General features: G+C 41.5%; 1 protein-coding gene across 2 annotated transcripts in view; it reads right to left on the bottom strand.

Moving 5' to 3' along the window:
* LOC112247393 (FAS-associated factor 1) overlaps positions 1-20,456 on the bottom strand; it is a 93,829-nt gene that overhangs the window by 53,190 nt on the left and 20,183 nt on the right. For both annotated transcript variants that reach the window (XM_024416178.2, XM_024416249.2), the window contains exons 4-7: positions 18,591-18,817; positions 17,977-18,068; positions 17,677-17,768; positions 13,054-13,159 (exon numbers count right to left, since the gene is read on the bottom strand). In XM_024416178.2, coding sequence (XP_024271946.1) covers positions 13,054-13,159; positions 17,677-17,768; positions 17,977-18,068; positions 18,591-18,817 — 517 coding nt within the window. The remainder of the gene's footprint in view (positions 1-13,053; positions 13,160-17,676; positions 17,769-17,976; positions 18,069-18,590; positions 18,818-20,456) is intronic.

The following is a 20,456-nucleotide window of genomic DNA, read 5'->3' on the forward strand; positions in this document are numbered from 1 at the left end:
TTGGATAGAAAACACTATGAAGTTTCTAAAACAGTTTGAATGATGTCTGTGAGTATAACAGAACTCATATGGCAGGCAAAAACCTGAGAAAAAAATCCAAACAGGAAGTGGGAAATCTGAGGTTTCCAAGTCTTTGCCTATCCAATATAGAGTGTAACATTTTCTCCGATTGCAATTCCTAAGGCTTCCACTAGATGTCAACAGAACCTTGTTTCAGGCTTCTACTGTGAAGGGGGAGCGAATAAGAGCTGTTTGAGTCAGGTGTCTGGCAGAATGCCATGAGCTCCGTTCCTTTCTAAAGGAAAATAAATTGTCCGGTTGGAATATTATTGAAGATTTATGATAAAACATCCTAAAGATTGAATCTATACATCGTTTGACATGTTTCTACAAACTGTAATGGAACTGTCGTCTGAACTAAGTGCCTGCGACCTTGTGAATTTGGATTTGTGAACTAAACGCGCAAACAAAAAAATAGGTATTTGGACATAAATTATGGACTTTATCAAACAAAACAAACATTTATTGTGGAACTGAGATTCCTAGGAGTGCATTCCGATGAAGATCAAAGGTAAGTGAATATTTATAATGCTATTTCTGACTTCTGTTGACTCCACAACATGGCGGGTATCTGTATGGCTTGTTTTGGTCTCTGAGCGCTGTACTCAGATTATTGCATGGTGTGCTTTTTCCATAAAGGTTTTTTGAAATCTGACACAGCGGTTGCATTAAGGAGAAGTATATCTTTAATTACATGTATAATGCTTGTATTTTCATCAACATTTATGATGAGTATTTCTGTAAATTGATGTGGCTCTCTGCAAAATCACCAGATGTTTTGGAAGCAAAACATTGCTGAACATAACGCGCCAATGTAAACTGAGGTTTTTGGATACAAATATGAACTTTATCGAACAAAACATACATGTATTGTCTAACATGAAGTCCTATGAGTGTCATCTGATGAAGATTAAAGGTTAGTGATTCATTTTCTCTCTATTTCTGCTTTTTGTGACTCCTCTCTTTGGCTGGAAAAATGGCTGTTTTTCTGTGACTAGGCGCTGACCTAACATAATCGCATGGTATGCTTTCGTCGAAGAGCCTTTTTGAAAATCGGACACTGTGGTGGGATTAACAACAAGTTTATCTTTAAAATGGTGTATAATACTTGTATGTTTGAGGAATTTTAATTATGAGATTTGTTGTTTGAATTCGGCGCCCTGCACTTTCACTGGCTGTTGTCAAATCGGTACTTCAGCCGTAAGAAGGGTGGGGGGTTACCGTGGTTGCGCCACTTGAGTAGTGATGGGCATTCCGGCTCTTTCAGTGAGCCGGCTCAACTCACCAAAAAGAGACAGCTCTTTTGGCTCCAAAACGTCTCTAAAAAAAATATGTTTTGTATATTTTCAAGTCAAACAGTTTGCCTATGATTGGTATTAAAACAATTATGATTAAATGAAATCACAATACATTTAAAAATGCATTGGTTTATGAAAAAGGTTATAAAACATTTGCATTTAAAGTATAATTTTTTAATGTATATAAACAAAGTGCTTATAAATCTAACCATTCAAAACAAATACAATCTGAACAGCATAATAGAATATTGCATCATATCAAAGAAAAATCATTTGCAAAACTGCAGCATCCCACTTAAAACATTAAACTGGTCCCGCTTCTCTCTTTATTGCCATGTTATAACCAGCAGCACACAGCAATGCTGGCCATATTTTGCTTTTATGAGAAATTTGCATTCAGAAATGCAAGCTGCCTCACTTGAGGGGCTGATGCGGTTTCTTCTCAGTAATTATTTGTCCTGTTTTCGTGAAGACCCTCTCAGAGGGAACGGATGTGGCCACTATGCAGTCTCCCTGTCATGACTTTAGTAAGCCGTGGGTAGACTGAGGCCTTGTTCTTCCACCAGCTCAGAGGATCTGCAGATCCTATTTGGAGGAGCCAAATAGGATCGGACATCCATTATGGCATCTGCTGAGGGATTCCTTCATGCTGCTCTCTCGTCAAACAGCAGACGTTTGTGGCACTACTGCTGGTGCTTTTGCTCCATCTGATCCCTCTTCTTCCTGTTGCCCTGGAGCCTGAGCCAGCTGGGACTGTCCCTCCCTGCTGCTGAGGTTATTCTTTGAAGAGCCTCAATCGCTCTGGCATCACTGCAGGCTAACTTCTTAAACCTGGGGTCAAGTGCAACGGTTTCTGATAGCACATGATTATATTCCATTCTGTGGAACTTTCTGTCCATTGATGAACATAGGGTGTCCATCAACTCGGGCACGTCCTGTGGTTACATTTGCTTCTCTCCGGCGACTGGCTGTGATTCGTTGCAAACTCTTACACAGGAGTATCATTTTTGAGGCTGTCACAAAGCTGAAAAGAGAGAACAGTAACTTATTAGTTCAGGTTCATGTTTTGTCTTCTAATACTACATTCTCGTCTACTGCTTTTATACATATGTAGTAATAGCTGCTTACTGTAGCTCTCTCCACTGATTTCCACAGTGACCTGCTCAAAGGGTTCCAGGACTCCGCACACCACCTCCCATTCCTCCTGGGTTAGAGCATCAACAGGTGCATTGACAATGGCCAGGGTAGAGATCCTTTGACTCAAGAAACCGCTTCAACATATAAAATGCTGATTTATCTTGTAGTGCAGTCTTGTTTAGGCCTTAGCTCAGGCATCCCCATCTGGCGTTGTGTAGACTTTAGTTTTTCAGCACCTACTGTGCTCCTGTGGAAGTATTCCACAGCTGCTTTCACTTTGTCCACAGTGGGCTTCATCACCTTCAGACCATCTTACAAATCAGGTTGATTGTGTGGGCAAGGCATGAATGACGGGTCCATTTTAGTTGCCATTCTCAACAGTTCCTCTGCCAAGTTCTCTGAGGTGTGTCTGTCGCTGAACTCAAAGCAGTCCAGAAGACAACTAGACATTGAAAAATCTTCAATGAAGTGACATGTAACCGACATTTAAGAAGTGGTTACCCTTGATGTCCAGCAGTCAGCGGTAAGGCAAACTGCAGTAGCTTTTTGGACTCTTTCCAACACTGAAGCCTGTGTGCTCTCGAAAAGTTGTGGAATAAGTGATTTTGAAAGGGTTTTCCTGCTTGGAATTGTGTACATTGGATTTAGACTAAAGCTATAATTTCTAAAACTTCTGTCCTCCACGATCGAAAATGGCTGGAAATCGGTGGCAATCATTTTAGCCAATGCAATATCAATTTGGCCTTGTTTTGCTACAGACAGACTTTGGCATAAACTGGTCCATAGAAAACTGCGTTGCTGTGGGTCGCGGAGGACACATACTTGACTGAGTGGATACATCTCCACGTGTGCAGCCACCATCACTAGCAGGCCCGCTAGTTTGTTGAAGCTCCGCTACAGCTAGCTTCACAGTTGGGTGCACAGTTCGCATATGCCGGTGTAGCTTGTGCGTAGAACCAGCTTTATGAGATTTTGTTTTGGCAAATTCTACTGTGCTCTAACATTGTCGACATCATTAAAATGCATCCAAATGCCACTGCGCTTCAGAATCTATTTCCAGCTGTTTTCACAGCAGTCCTTCCTCCCTCTCTCCTCGGCTGCTAAGCGTATGGCTGTTACTCTGAGCAGACAGTCAGAACAAATGTGTGCGTGCACTTGAGCAGTTAGGCCAATATTTTTTTTTTTTTTCGCTATTTGAATTAGTTAATTCAATGAATTTAAATTATTTTAATTATTCATACATATATTTTTTAACAAATATTTTTATAAATAGATTTGGCTCTTCTGATATGTGAGCCGGCTCCCAACGTTCACCTACAAGAGCCGGCTCTTAGAGCCTACTCATTCGCAAACAACCCATCACTACACTCAAGTCATATTGGTGCCTGTGAGATTCTGACTAGAAGCGTTGTCTTCTTTTTCCTAGCAGTTGAAACTCAAACATAGAAAAACAAGCAACCTTGAGAACAAGACAATGTAAATAGCCAATAAAAACAATTCACACTTCAGCAGACATTTGTTTATTGTAAATTAGACAAACTGTTATGTCTGTGCGCAGCGCAATAGGCTACAAAGGATTCGTAGTTCTTTTGACTTGTGCTATTCCTTTACCAGCTAGGATACAAAACAGCACAAGTACTTTGAAAACAGCTACTGAAACATTTTATTATAAATGTATTCGCACTGTGGAGCCCTGACCACCCGCCAAAGTGGCTGGTAATAGACATTTTACCAGCCAATAACAAAATCAGGTAGCAGGTGTTAATTTAGGCCTGTCGATAGACCTGTGTTTTTGTTATTATGAGCAGGCCATCGTATTTTAATATTAATGAGTATTTCACCTTCTCTGGTCATAGGAACAACATGAATTTGTGCCTAAGGCAGATGTGGTGCGACTCGAGTTTCACCATCAAGAGGAAGACTGTGTCCCCTCTCTCCGGTCAGTCTCACCGAAGGAAGGAGAGAGCATGATGAAGCGGATCCTCTGCTGCAATCTCCCTCCCTCCGCTGAGACTAATGCCGTGTTGCAAACAACTGTGGACTTGGAAATCTGACTTCAGTGCGTTCCAGACAATTGTGAACTGGAAAAAAAAACAAGATGGGAAAAATTGTTTTGAAAGGTCATCCAACTTCGACTTGAAGTTCATTGATGTCATGATTTATCCGTTTTTTTCCAAGATCCCTGTTGCCTCGAAAGCACAATGACCATCAGATGCAGGTGCCATCAATCCAGTAAAATAAAAAGTCAAATTAGCAAATTATTTCAATTTATGCTAAGCTGTGCCTCACAAGTGCTATAGCACCTTCGCTTTTGTTGTCAAAGCGCAAATTTTGAAATATATTATGGTCTGAGAAGAACAATACTGGCAGGCCAGGCATATAGCCAATATGCTGTGCTAATGTATTAAGCCTACTGGTCAAACCTCATGCGTACAGAACTGTTTTCATTGGGTTTAATGTTACATTTTTTAAGACACTTTAAAAAATATTTTTATGGGCAGTAGATCGACATGCTTTTTGACTGTGAAAGTGATATGGACTCAGAAAAGGTTGGTGACCACTGTTCTAAACTATGACATCTTAACTAAATAGAAGAATTGAGATTTAGAAAAATTGTGTTACGAACTACATCCTCTATAAAACAAAACACTTGTTCAATTTACCTTCTTAGGTACAACTTAGAAGTATCAATCTATGGCAGTGAATAAGAATGCATAAGTGTGTTCTGAAGCACCACAAGCACACTAATAAACAAGAGCTGAATTAAATTGTCTCAAAGTAATCTGAAACTGCACTTTTCACAAGATCAAACTATGCAGTGAAATGCAGTTTGTGATGTCACCACTAGATATCTGCATTTCTATTAAGTAGATTCACTATAGTGCTTCACAACAGTCAATTGTCATGTAAAGAAACACTAAGGCAACCTGGTAATGAGAGCTTGTTATAACAGAAAACCATTAGCCAGATATTTCACCGGACATATAAATATGAAGCATGCGGTTGGCGTTTCCACTCACTACCAAATATGGTGGTGAGAGGAAGCCCAGTGGCCGGCAGTGGGAGAAGATAGCGCGACGCGGATTTTGGCTGACATTGTGCTAATTTTCTCATTGATTAAACATTTTGTCAATACAGTTGTTTCCAAAACAAAAATCTGTTATGGACAGAGTGGACTAAGTTTTGTAGACTTTACCCTTTGCCAAAGTATTTAAAAAATTAAAATAAATGTGTTGTTTAAGGGTGCAAGGGAAAATTGAGTTATTGAACACAAGCACTTCAGAGTAAGAGTTCCCTAACGGAAATAGGCAAATACATACTAGAACACGCAAATAGGCTCTGCTTGCTTGTTCTGCCCACTATGATTAATTTAGTCCCATTGGAAAACGACAGGCTGTGGTCGATCTTGGATTATTTATAAAAATCTTTATGACAGGCAAAAACGCTACTTTAAAAAAATATATATATATATTTTATTTTATTTTTTTACTTTTTCCACATTTACGTTACAGCCTTATTCTAAAATGTATTAAATAAAACATTCTCAGCAATCTACACACAATACCCCATAATGACAAAGCGAAAAGGTTTGACATTTCTACAAATGTATAAAAATATATATATATATATTTTAAAGTATTCAGACTTTTTGCTGTGAGATGTGAAATTGAGCACTGCTGCATCTTGTTTCCATTGATCATCCTTGAGATGTTTCTACAACTTGGACGCCACCTGTGGTAAAAGGTCCACCTATATAAAAGGTCCACCTATATAAAAGGTCCACCTATATAAAAGGTCCACCTATATAAAAGGTCCACCTATATAAAAGGTCCACCTATATAAAAGGTCCACCTATATAAAAGGTCCACCTATATAAGGTCCACCTATATAAGGTCCACCTATATAAACCTATATAAACCTATATAAACCTATATAAAAAGGTCCACCTATATAAAAGGTCCACCTATATAAAAGGTCCACCTATATAAAAGGTCCACCTATATAAAAGGTCCACCTATATAAAAGGTCCACCTATATAAAAGGTCCACCTATATAAGGTCCCACAGTTGACAGTGCATGTCAGAGTAAAAACAAATCCATGAGGTTGAAGGAATTGTCTGTAGATCTCCAAAACAGGATTGTGTCGAGGCACAGATCTGGGGAAGGGTACCAAAACATTTCTGCAGCATTGAAGGTCCTCAAGAACACAGTGGCCTCCATCATTCTTAAATGGAAGAAGTTTGGAACCACCAAGACTCGTCCTAGAGCTGGCCGCACAGCCAAACTGCGCAACCATGGAAGGGCCTTGGGCAGGGAGGTGACCAAGAATCCGATGGTCACTCTGACAGAGCTCCAAAGTTCCTCTGTGGAAATAGGAGAACCTTCCAGAAGGACAGCAATCTCTGCAGCACTCCACCAATCAGGCCTTTATGGTAGAGTGGCCAGACAGATGCCCCTCAGTAAAAGGCACTTGATAGCCCGCTTGGAGTTTGCCAAAAGACACCTCAAGGACTCTCAGATCATGACAAACAAGAATCTCTGGTCTGATGAAACCATGATTCAACTCCTTGGCCTGAATTCCAAGCGTCACGTCTGGAGGAAACCAGGCACCATCCCTACGGTGAAGCATGGTGGTGGCAGAATCATGCCGTGGGGGTGTTTTTCAGCGGCAGGGACTGGGAGACTAGTTAGGATCGAGGGAAAGATGAACAGGGCAAAGTACAGAGAGATCCTTCATGAAAACCTGCTCCAAAGCACTCAGGACCTCGGGCTGGGGTGAAAGTTCAGCTTCCAACAGGACAACAACCCTAAGCACACAGCCATGACAACGCAGGAGTGGCTTTGGGACTAGTCTCTGAATGTCCCTGAGTGGCCCAGCCAGAGCCTGGACTTGAACATAATCAAACATCCCTGGAGAGACATGAAAATAGCTGTGCAGCAATGCTCCCCATCCAACACGAGAGCTTGAGAGGATCTGCAGAGAAGTATGGGAGAAACTCCTCAAATACAGATGTGCCAAGCTTGTAGCGTCATACCCAAGAAGACTCGGGGTTGTAATTGCTGCCAAAGGTGCTTCAACAAAGTACTGGGTAAAGGGTCTGAATACTTATGTAAATCTGATATTTTTGTTTTTGATAAATTAGCAACAATTTCTAAAAAACAGTTTTTGCTTTGTCATTATGGGGTATTGTGTGTAGATTGAGGGAATATTTTTTTAAATTCATTTTAGAATTAAGGCCGTAACCTAACAAAATGTGGAAAAAGTCAAGGGGTCTCAATACTTTCCGAAGGCACTGTATTTCAAGTCAACTGCAAAAGTAATTAGCTGACAAAAATGCTCGCTGCACTGGTTTTAGTCACATATTCTAATTGAGCTTGCCAGCCTGCTAGCTAACAATCTTAACACATGAATGCAAGCACATGGCCTAAATGATAATTGGCGCAGATTAGTCTAGCTTTTTGCAGTTTGCATGTTTCAGAAAACAAACTAAATAAGCCCACTAACATAATAGGCCCAGGCAGTAACAGTGTTATTTTTGTATCAAGGATGAGTCTGTGTTTACATTGGCGACAGTCCAGCGGTCGCATATAAGTAGCACAGATTGATTGCTTACTAGCTAGGCTAACTATTTTGCTGGCTAGAAAAAGCCAAACTACAGTAGATTGCTGGCTACCTAGCCAGCTAACTGTAACCCAGTGAGCATGTGATGAGGACAGGCCTGCTTACTTTGTGAAGTGTACTATTGATTATTTACTTATTCAAATACACTGTCGCTGGCAAGCTAATCAGTCAAACCACCATGCCCACGCATTCTCATGTTGTGATTTATGGGCTGAATGATGTTCAATGGGCTGCTCGTAGAGCGCCCTCTTCAGGCAGCCATTGAAAGTTTCAAAATGACCGCAAATGAGTAGACATTTCTTCATTCTATGTATAGAATATTGGCGCTTTATCTGTGGAATAAAGACATACAAATATTTCTGTAAAAGGCTAATATCGGCCGATAATGTCGGTCAATATATATCGGTCGGGCTCTACTATTGATATCTGGCTAAATAGAACCAATATTAAATTAACCAATTCAGCCTTTTTTTATATCAATATCAAATCATTTCTGGGTAACATACATACATACATACCTTACTGTAACAGTTTTTTGCTAAAAAGCCATTTAAGCCACAATTTTGCTAAGACTGTCTAGGAGTGGTCTGAGTGGGGAGGGGAAAACTGAAAACTGTTTTTGGCAGAAAGGTTTATAACGCTTTGTTATTGGTCAATTAACCAATTTACTGCCTAAACCGAAACACCCAGCCATGCAAACCTGCTGATTAGAAGGTCCTGTGTAGATTAGTTGCTAGTTGAAAATACAATCAGGAAATAACCCAGATAAAAAATAAAACAGTTTCAGTGTTGGTTTCATCAGCTGTTGTACAATAGAATACAAAACAATTGACTCCACTGGGCCTTTCACAATTCACCATGTCACCTCTATATACACTAGTCTTTTGCTGGGCATTCCAATTAGAGATCATTAACAACCCCCCCAACTCAGTAATAAAGTTGTACTTTCACCAAAGCATTCTACTATTACTACTGCTGACCAACGCTGTATTACAATCAAGTTTTTAAAAGTCCATCCCGTTACTAGATAGGCCAGTGATATTAACACACTCTGATAACAGTGCTGTCTAATGCTGCCCCCTGTCTTTCAGAGAATTGTATTCACTTTCAAGAGCAGTTTGATTCGGGTCTGATTTGACCAGATTATTAGCACACGAGGTTTGTGGCACGTTAATTGGAGAGGACGAGCTCGTGGGAATGGCTGGAGTGGAATCTAACACATTCGGGTGGCAATGTAGCCTGTTTTATGTCCCCCCACCTGAACAATGGAAATAAAAATCATTGTAAACCCCATTCAGCAGGTTAAGCCAGATAAGAGTTGAGTCTCCAGTAGCTTACTTTTATTCTGGTAAAATCAAAATGTTCAACTGTGCATAGATAACAATAACCTAGCAAATTGCATAGGTTGTCACTCAACTAATAAAGCCTAATATCGCGCAAGCCATTTCACCATTTGAATGCTGAATGTGCTTCGCAGATGTGCAATATCAGGCACAGGCCGCCTACCTCGCGTTGCTCAGCTCGCAAAGCTGGGCACAGTGCACAGTTTGACCAAGCTCCATATTCTCTTGGGTTGTTCGGCATGCAAAATGACTGGTAGATTAATGACTGTCACAGTTACATGCTAAATTCGACACAAGTAGAGGATGCATCAGTTGTAAAAATAATAAATAAAAAAGGTATTTTTCGGAAGGTAGAAAGTAGTATGAGCTGAAGATTTGAGTGAATCGGGGATTCTTAACATTTGAATTAATTTTGACTGATGCTACATTTGGAAATGTTAAAGGTCTGGGGACCGATGGGGTCGTATCTTAAACATTTAAATCGGGGACCGATGCATATCGGTTAATTGTTACAGATTATACTTCATAATATAACAGACCAGTTGTACTATTTCTTAAAAGTGACTTTGGTTGACGACCAAAGTCACTTAGAAAAGTGAGTTATAGATCTGTCACTCGCATTGAAAGCAAGTCTAAGAAGCGGTAGATCTATTCTGTGTGCGCCATTTCTATGCTTCCCGTTCTTTAGTTTCGTTTTTGCCTCTTGTACTTTCAGTTTTGGACACCAGTGTCAAACAGCTGAAAATACAGAGCGACTTCTGCATATTGCACCTTCATATAGCCTAATAGCCTAAACTCCTTTATGTATGAGTAATAAACAGAGAGCTGTTCCTATAAAAAGGTAATAGCAGTGAAAGACAGGCAGACAATGCAAAAAAATTGTTTAATGTCACAAATGCTTTGCAGCTGTGTCATTTTACATAGCCTACTTTGTCAGGACAGATTGAAAAAGAATTATCCACTGTAATTACACATATCTTAAAAATAAAGTGTTAATAACATAAAGAATGTCCCTTCCCTGCTGTTAAGGCTGAGACCAGCATGTCCTCGATATCACAGTGCTTGGGGCGATATACACAGAAACATTAATGATCTAATCATTCTTAATGCCAAGTACTAGTAATCCTTGGCTGGAGCAAAATCAAAGAGAAGAAAAGGTTGCCGTTAAACAGTCACAAGCTCTCCAGCACCAGATGCCTTTCTTTCAGTCTCTCCCTCTCCATCTCTCCCTCTTTCTTTTTTGTCCTCCGTTCATCTCTCCAGCTGCAGAGTAGAAACGGCAGGGGCTGGAGAAATCCCCCGGACAACTCGTCTGGTCACGGACACTCCAGACCCATCGGCCACCCCTATTCTACCCGCCACTTTCCTGGCAAACATTTGCTCTCCAGCTTAGCGTACCCCCACATTTTGGCTGGGAATGCCAATCAGAGCCCAAGCCCCGAGGCCGAACTGTGGCGAGCGAGGGGAGCTGTTCCCTGGGAGCCACAAGGCAAAGCCAGAGCTTTTGGAAAAGACAAACAAGAGGACAGGACTCTCTCCCCATTAATATGCACAAGCAGACACCATTGGCTGATCTTCAACTAAGACAAAAGTGGATGGGGGGTTGCAGTGGACTCCATATGTGGCGGTGTTGGGGACTGAATGGGCAAATGGGAGTGGCCAGCATCTTTGAATATGGTGTTGCTTCTTTGTTGCGTTCTTATATGGTGTTTCAGATCTCCATCATAACCGCAATACAATCCCTTAGAACTTTCACTTGGCAAGTAAATTAATATAGACAAACAAAACTACATCATTCCCTGAACCTACTTACTTTAAGAATTGAATTTTGTAAAGTATTCCAAAACCCTTTGATGTTCTTTAGGCCAGGCACTTGTCGATACAAATAGCAGCTTTCCACCTATAGCGATCACACTAGTTGTTGAACCATCACCTGCATTCTGACTTATGTTCTACAAATTTTGATGCAAAAAAAAAAAAAAAAAAAATTGACCAAACAGTAAATAAGTGCCCAACAAGCAGTGAACCACAGATAGTGGTACAGGGGTAAAGGTGCTGGGCCTCATTTTCTCTTTTGAGGCAACAGAATGCCTAAAGACAAGCTTGCATGAGGACATGGATGCCTGTTTGAATTCGCTTTGTCCCCTTTCCAGCTCCCCCACCAAGCTACCAGCCTCTTCCTCCTTTCTTTTCCCCCTCACACCCATCTTCACAACAGGGACCCCTCCTCAGTGTTTGTAATCCCAGCAGAAACACTTAAGGTTCACAGTGGGCGCTCATCAAAACCATCTGCCTGAGGAAGGGGAGAGGCCGCCCCCACTCCGCCACTGCTGTATTAATCTCTTCAATTAGCACCATTACAAACCCTTCAAGTAGGCTGATTACAGTAATGGTCACCAGCGCCATACAGGCGGCAGCACTGAGAGCAGGGGATGCTGGGACCTAGGAAACCAATCTAACTGATGCACCAGCACCACACAACAATACTGTCTGTCTGCAGTTTGGCTAATTATGAGAGACAGAAACAATAACCAATCACTGGCACTTTGGCATCGCTAGAGTCACCAGTAGCAAAATGCTGCCATTGACATGTGCAGAACATGAAAATAACTCTACCACAATGGTGATACAGTTGTACTTGAGTATGATCCGATTCAAACTTCAAAAGGAGGTACCCCAGCATCGATCTCATTGGAGAGGAGGGATTTCAGTGACACAGTCAGTCCATGGGGAGCTTGTTACACTTAACGTGGACGAGACTTCCTGCCATGAATAATTCATGGAGGCATTTCATCTCTATCTGTATACGCTATTAAAACAGGAGGAAGAGTTGAGGTGCATCCTCATAATAGAACAGGGTTTTGGTTCTCTGAGCTCACTTTAAGTGAAAACACTTGGGGATAAAGCTGCAACGGATGAAGAGAGCAACTGATGCACTGATGATGGTGTTGTCTACATGGCAGTCCACCCACCCAACCCCCTTCAACCCTCTAATCGAGCTGTAGCTAAGACTGTCATAAGAGAAAGGGCAAATACGCAGCTGGTGGTCCTAGTATGAATATTTCATCATCTGCTACCAAATCCAGTGTTTGGTTTCAGATAGAGAAAATGAGCAGGCCCCATTCCCTGCCCGCACCCCCACTACACAAACACATTTCCCACAAAGTTGCCTGCAAATGCCAATTTGTCCTCAGATCAAACAGCGTTAAGCCATTTAGACAGTCTCTGGCACTGTGGACCTGATGGATAGATCTAGAAAAAAATTCTCTCTACCTGTCCTCTGTTAAGGTGCCGCAGCAAGCACGCAATGCACAACAGCTGTTAGAACAATTGTGTAAACTTCAGCATTCTTGACGAATATTGATATTTATTCCTATTGTAGCAACATGTCTGAGCAAAACTTGGTAATAAACGATAACTGCAATTGTAGAGTAAATTCAAATATTAAAATGTTCCTACTCAGTGATGGCAGTTATGTTTTCTAAGAAGTGTAATATTATGAAACCTTACAACTATCCTACTGGTAGAAGGCCATATCTTGAGGCCCGTCTAGTACCGACAGGACATTATGTGTAGAGAGAGGGAGACCCACCTCCTGTATGGTTCGACTGCCGGGGAAGTTGAGGTTGTAGTCTCTCTGGGCTTCACGGTGGCTGATGACGAGCAGGAAGTTCTGATTTAACGACTCCTGGAGGACGCTGGAGAGGGAGGAATACAATTTTTTATTATTTATTTTTTTAAACAGAGTCAAGCAGAGAACAAGCAAAGACTTGTCAGACACTTATCCCTGCAGTGACGTGGCTCCCTGCGTCTCCCCTGGGGCTCGTGCCCACTCCTCGGTCTCTGTCCAGGCAGGCCTTGCCTGGAGCTGGGTTCCTCTGCTGTTCAACAGCCCCCAGCAGCCTGCTAGACTGCTCCCTGACCCAGCATGGGGTGGCCAGGACACGGGGCCACAGCAGTGACATCCCACACACAGCCTGTTCACAGCCCCAACAACACATGGCTGGTCTGGAAGTCAAGAGCATGTATTGATTCGTCAGAGGGTCTTTTCTCTGCACCTATACATTGGCCAGTGGGTTTTAAGGGCAAACAGCAGTTTTGAGCAATGACTGAGGATATGTGCAGCATAAGAGGGAGATACTTTGTGTGCTTCACAGAGAGCTTCAAGTTTTGGAAGCTTCCCTAATAATAAATGTTGAGGTTAAGTAGCGGTTTGAGCAAACGCTCAGTCTGTGTTCGTGAATATGAATTGGGAGCTTAGTTCAAGCCAGGCAGTTAATCAGAGCTCAAATCCAAGTGAGGAGGAAGAGGAGAGTCAGAATTAATATGTAGCACACATTAATTATGCAAGCACTGCCTTAATCTGCGTAGATCTGGACCAGCTTATGTTAACAGAAGCTCAAATGTACTATAATGACGGCATATTTACATTGACTAAAACTACGATATCAATATGTAAATGTTATGTTTGTTGTAGCTAACCGGGAAGATTGAAAATGTGTGTTGTGGAAGGACTGGATGCATATGTAATGAGTTGAGCAGGGAGAGGCAAGAGAGAGATGGGGCGAGAGAGAGAGGGGGGGGGACAAGAGAGAGAGGGAGACTCACAGGGGATCGAGCTAATATCGCCATGATTTGTTTGGACACAGTCCAGATTGTTGCTGGCAGACTAAAACGCGAAAGAGAAAAGTGGGTAGCTGGGTTGTAGCGTTATCATAAGCCGTTGTGAAGACCACAATAAAAATAATAGTGACTTATGGCTTTACACAGTAAACATGAGCAGACTATGTGGTCCATACGGTGAGGAATTCGTATCCTCTAACTTAGCTATTTGGCTTCCTGCAAGTTGGTCGTATTGAGATAAAATATCTATGGAACCTACGGTGGAGAATTAATATCTTTGCTTCTGGGGTCATACTACCGACTCAACAAAGTGCTTTCAGCTCCTCTGTTTTCTCTACACTTGACTCCCATCAGGCCGTCCTGCTGTGAGGGCTTAAGGGTTACGTAAGTGTTTGCTTCAGCAGTCAGTGCACTCTATACATGGATACACCGGGCCAGGCTCCGTCCTCTCAGGAGTACTTGACATGGCATGAGGTGCGCCGAGTAAAATGTCACTTAGATTTATAGACAGAAAATAAACCGTTTTGGAAGAGGAGGAGTCTCAACAGATTGGTTTCATTTTGAGATAAGCCTCCCTGATTCATTGAGGGTCCCTAGGCACAGAGCAGACACACAGAACTTATTAAACTAACCCTGGCAGACACACACACTTTTTCCTTCACTTCAGAACATCACAATACACACACTGACCATCTCATCTGTAACGTATGAGCTAAAGAGGTCAAAACTACAGGCAGACAGACATGCATTACCATCCTACCTCCACAAAAAGGGAAATACGCAATCTCCCATGTCTTGGTCTGCCATTTTGTCTCAAGACTAATCAGCATACCAATTGTTAATAGTTTCCAATGCTTTTGGCCAGTCAGCATCTGAGGCATGAGTATCTCTGAGGGGTTAACAGACTGGGGAGGGAGGGACATGGCAAATAAATACCAAATGTCTAATGATGCATTTGTATTTCACATAGAGTTCAAATTAAAATAACCTTCAATAAACACACTTCCTGGAAGCAACAGAAATAGATGAGTCACATTAAAATATTCATCACCCTACATTATTTATGCAAGAGATTAGCTCCATCTAGAAACCCTCCTATATTCAGTCAGTCAACAGACACTGGGAAACGTTTGTTTGGCTCAGGAGTAGATATTTGTAACTACCTTTGAGTGAGAGCTTGACTGAAATCTCCAATTTATTTATGATCAAACACAGGATTCAAATGAGTGGGCCTGATGATATGGATAACTATTTGACTGGTTTGTTTGGTTAATGTGTGCAGAGATCGGCTTAGAAGTAATTGCCTACTGTGGGTTGTATTTGTTAAGTTATGTCCCATTTTCAGAAACCACACCCAATTATTACAATGGGCTAGGAACTTAATCAGAAGTAAAATGTTAGGTTTTAAACTCAAGCAATGAGTAGATTAAATATGGACATTCATATTAGTGAAGTACTAAATACTAGATGGTCTATTCCAGTATGTAGACAATTTGATTATTAATGAATAAATAAACCACCAAATATAATTGCCTTCCTCAACTTAAAACAGTTACGTAGTAATATTTTTTTTAAGTGTTAATGCCAAAAAACAAGCACGCAATTTATTCCAACTTCTACTTTCTTTCATTGGCTTTCCAGCGTGCTACCTACCACAAAGTCTAATTTCAATGAGAGTTACGCAGGCTTAAATGTACCCTCCTCAGTATAAGTGTATGTCTTGTTTGTTCACTGTGTGATATAAAAAGGTAGTACCAAGGTAGCCATGTCAGCCTAGTCAGTCTCCCGTTCCAGCAGGTACAGTATTAAGCCTAATACAGGGTTTGGCAGAGCGGTGGGAATGGCAGATCTCTGACAGCAGCAGACTAGCAACTCGGTGACTGTGCTGCGAAGGTTATTTTTAATGCTGCTGTGCTAACGGCTTGCCTGCCCTCCCTGCAGGAGGCCTGCTCCTTTGAGCAGTGTGATCGTCATCCTCTCTCAGCAGCAAAGATGACAACAGGGTCGCCACACACCCCCGCTAACTCCCCAACACACCACCAAAATAGTTTATGGAAGATAATGAGCTCCTAACACTGAACATTATAGCTATAGCACTCAGAAAATTGGAAATTGTGCCACAGCAGTTTGCACAGTTATCCAGAAAATGGCCATTAGCTGCATCCTACACAGTCAAACCTCTACTTACTGGTTATCAAAGCAGCACAGCCAACGGCGGCAGCAGCAGCAGCATTCTTTCTTTCTGGATATCAACCCCCTAAATATCTGAGAGATATTACAAAACTGTATCCAAACAAGGCATTGCAATACTTGACCCATGCCAGTATCTGCCAGTCTCTCTGTGTCTGATTCAACGTGTTCGGAGAGAAACACAGGAGGAAGAAACATGAGACCAGCTGTAATTTGACTGTTGTCCTCCTGTCCGACACACATCGGTGCACAGTGACTGGCTCTTCATAATGCATGGCAGTGCCAGGTGTCCATCTCCTCAGCAACCCCACTAGGCCCCGACTGCCTCCCTAATCAACAAAGATAATTACACAGATCCATCCCCTCCTGTTACAGACCACTGACAAACACCAACAGCACTACATCTCATCAACAATTACAGAAGCAATACTATAGTACCTTGCCTTTCACATGCTTCTCTCTCTACATTTGGTTAAATCTGATGTTGTTAAAGTATGCTCAGATAAAGATTGTATAAGTGTTCAACCAAATCCTGACCATCCTTATTGGTTGGTGCCATGCTGGCAAGCAGGTGCACCAGAGAGCATTATCACCACGGGTGGGATTTCCTTATTAGTATGAACTTTACCTGGCTGATACAGATGAGAAATCAGATCGGACACAAAACCAGCCTTTGTGATGGGATTACAGCTCAATGATGAGTAGTTTGACATTTCAGATGGAAAGGTTGTTAAAACCTCCTTGGATTCATACAGCTTGGAAGAATGACCTTCTAGAGTGGCTTAATGGTTCCCCGCAATGAATCTCAAATGTCTCTTGATATTACATAAGTGAAAGACTGCTTTACTATTGGTATAGGAAAATAACTCAATAAAAGCTCTGAAATGGTTACAAATACAGCTATGAAAACCATTATTTACACTACAGAGACTATTGCAGTAGCCTTTCATTTTAAATGTCAAAATAAATGACAGAAACCTTCTGTGCACAATGGTAAAATATATTCGTAAAATATTCCAATCACATTGAAATCTATGGTATAATATTAATGGATGGTATATAGTCCAGAAACAATTTTACCATTATTAGGTGTATAGTGCCATCTAGTGTTCAACATGTATGTAAACGCCTCTGGTTGGCAAAGTGTTGCAATCCTGTTGATAAACCAGTCCTTTAGATGTGGGAAACACTAACAGGCAATGCTACTGCATATTTCCATATCAGAAAAAGTGGCAGTGTCTATTTTTTTTTTTATATATATACATTTTTTTTTTACAGAGGCAATAATGCTTTTGCTGGGATGGTATCTCCAACAGTGAGGGTAGGCCTATTCTACAACAATCCTGCTACAGATTACATGACTGAAAACAAAGAGTGAGTGAAAGTGAGCGAAGTTAGTTACCTGTTTTGGCTGGTGCTTGCAGTGGGGGTGATCTCTGGGGTCAGCACATACAGGCTGTTGTTCTTTGGCAAGTGTAAACTTTGCAGAACGACCTGAGGACATAGGGACAAATGAATAATGCACAGCAGTACTGTATCCATCCCCCCTAGATGGGTGTGGGTGACATGTGAAATCTACTCCAATGTGTGAAAAATAAATTAAGATAAAGCTAAAAATGGTGCAAAGAGATGGTTTAAACATGCTCATTTGAAGAAGCATTCCATTATCAAAAGAAATCTTATTTTGGAGGGCAATACTCACACTGTCAGATAGGTCTCCACTCTTCCAACCCTTCAACTGCATTTTTGATACGGGGACCTGAAGCTCTGTCTCAAGAATCTGTTTAATTTCCCCTACAAAGATCAAATAAAGGAAGAAATACCTAATGTAATTGCAACAGCAGTTCACCATTAGATGGCAGTAAAATACAGGTTACACAAAACCTTCAAATAAGTTTTTAATGCAGTCAAATTACTGAATTCATTATATGTATTTTCTGTCATGAGGGCGCAAATATATGCTTAATTAATCATTTTTAGTCAATTTTCCCCTTACAAGCAACGTATTAATTTGGGTAAAAACAGACTTCTTAATACTATTATCTTCACAACAGAAACTGTTCCAATACTGGTTACAAGTGTCTAGATTCTGAGAAAGGGATTAAAGTCTAAAAACTAAAGCACTATACATTCGTGTGAAGTTAATTTGACCAACATCACTCCTTTTACCAGGAACTGACAATATTTTTGGTTCTCAGTAACACCACATTGTCTCAGAGTAAGCAAGCAGAAAGGGTGTGTGATGTGTAGGCCCATAGTGGAATGTTAGTGTAGGAACCATAGTATGAGTAGTCTATGGTGAGAGGGTCGCCTCACCGACTACGCTGCCCTCCTCTATGACCACTTCCACAGTGCGCTGGCGGTACTCCACCCGGAAGTTGAGCATGCGTGGCTGCCGCTCCACAATGTGTCGGGAAGGGAGGGCGGGGCAGAAGGCTGAGGAAGACGAGGATGCTACTGCTGGAGCCGCTGGTGGAGCCGCTGGTGTTGCTTGGCTGCGAGTTCCATAGATGTTGGCCTGGGATGCCACGCTGGATAAGTTACTGTGGGTTCAGACAGTTGGCAAAGGGTCAGACGAAGCATCATGTAGAGCAGTAGTATTAATACTTGATCAGCGGGGACCCCATCCCCCCCTGCTAGGTAAAGCTCCGCCGTATCTCAGCTCATTGGTCACCATAACACCACCCACCCGTAGCACGCACTCTAGCAGGTATCCCTCACTGGTCATCCTCAAAGTCAACACCCACTTTGGCCGCCTTTCCTTACAATTCTCTGCTGCCAATGGTTTGGAACGAATTGCAAAAAAAATAAAAAATTCACTGAAGTTGGAGACTTAACTTCACTGAAGTTGGAGACTTAACTCCCTCCCCATCTTTAAGCATCAGCTATCTGAGCAGCTTACCGATAGCTGCAGCTGTACACAGCTCATCTACCTAACCTCATCCCCATATTGTTTTTATTAACTTTTTTGCACACCTGTATTTCTACTTGCACATCATCTGCACATCTATCACCTCAGTGTTAATTTGCTAAAAATGGTAATTACTTCGCTACTATGGCCTATTTATCGCCTTACCTCCTTACTCCATTTGCACATACTGTATAGAGATCTTCTATTGTGTTATTAACTGTACTTCTGTTAATCCTATGTGTAACTGTTGTTTTTTGTCACACTGCTTCGCTTTATCTTGGCCAGGTCGCAGTTGTAAATTAGAACTTGCTCTCAACTGGCCTACCTGGTTAAATAAAGGTGAGATTAAATATATATATAAATAATGACAACCTTCAAAGCTGTACATTTTGATATCCACAACAAATAACTTTAAATTCATTACACATTCAACTCTAAGAGAACCAATACCTACATTTACTCAATAAAATGGTTCTAATTCTTTTTCAATAACATTTGTATCCCATTTCATAAGAATATGTAGTCTTTAAAAAAGTGTGTAGTAAAACTCCACTGCCATTCCCTAGTGGGGTCTCGACCACAACTTTGAATACCACTGATGTAGACCAACATAGAGCATCACGGAGTCTTCTGTTTCGTTTCAACCACCAAAATACAGCGTTATTCTTATACCACATATGGAACGTGATGGTTAAAAACTTGGTATCACAATGCATGGAAATGTTGAAGGAAAGCATCACATTTCATTTTAAGTAGCCTAAACCACACAAAAATACCCAAAAAACTGGAGCGTGCCAAAAAAAATAAGAATACCCACAACCCCCTTCTAAGGCAATAAGGGTCACTCAGCCGCAACAAAAATAGTCTCAGAGTCAGTGTAAACAGGTTTCACACCCGGGATAATATGGGCAGGGTCTTATAGACGCTGAATTGTCTTCCACTGAGCAAAATCAGTCTTTTTTTTGTTGCAGAGACCAGAGACACAAAACGCCTTTCTCTCCCTCTCTGACTAGGGCCTGAATTCCCCTGAGCCCTAGTCCCACATGGCAGTAAATAATGTATTTTCTCTCTCCCAACCCAGACAAAGAAGCTTCTCTTTTCCTCTGGGGTCAGCACATATCGCACTGGGAGGGGGAGCAGGGTGCCAAGGCCTTGCACAAAGAGTGCATTTATCCCACCTGATTACAATACCAAAAGGTTAAAGACGTTGGGATTCTGAGGCCACGTAGAAAACTGTTACAAACAGTCATCATACCGTAAACAGAAGACAT

This window comes from Oncorhynchus tshawytscha, linkage group LG01, assembly GCF_018296145.1.
Source record: "Oncorhynchus tshawytscha isolate Ot180627B linkage group LG01, Otsh_v2.0, whole genome shotgun sequence".
Classification (NCBI taxonomy): Eukaryota; Metazoa; Chordata; class Actinopteri; order Salmoniformes; family Salmonidae; genus Oncorhynchus; species Oncorhynchus tshawytscha.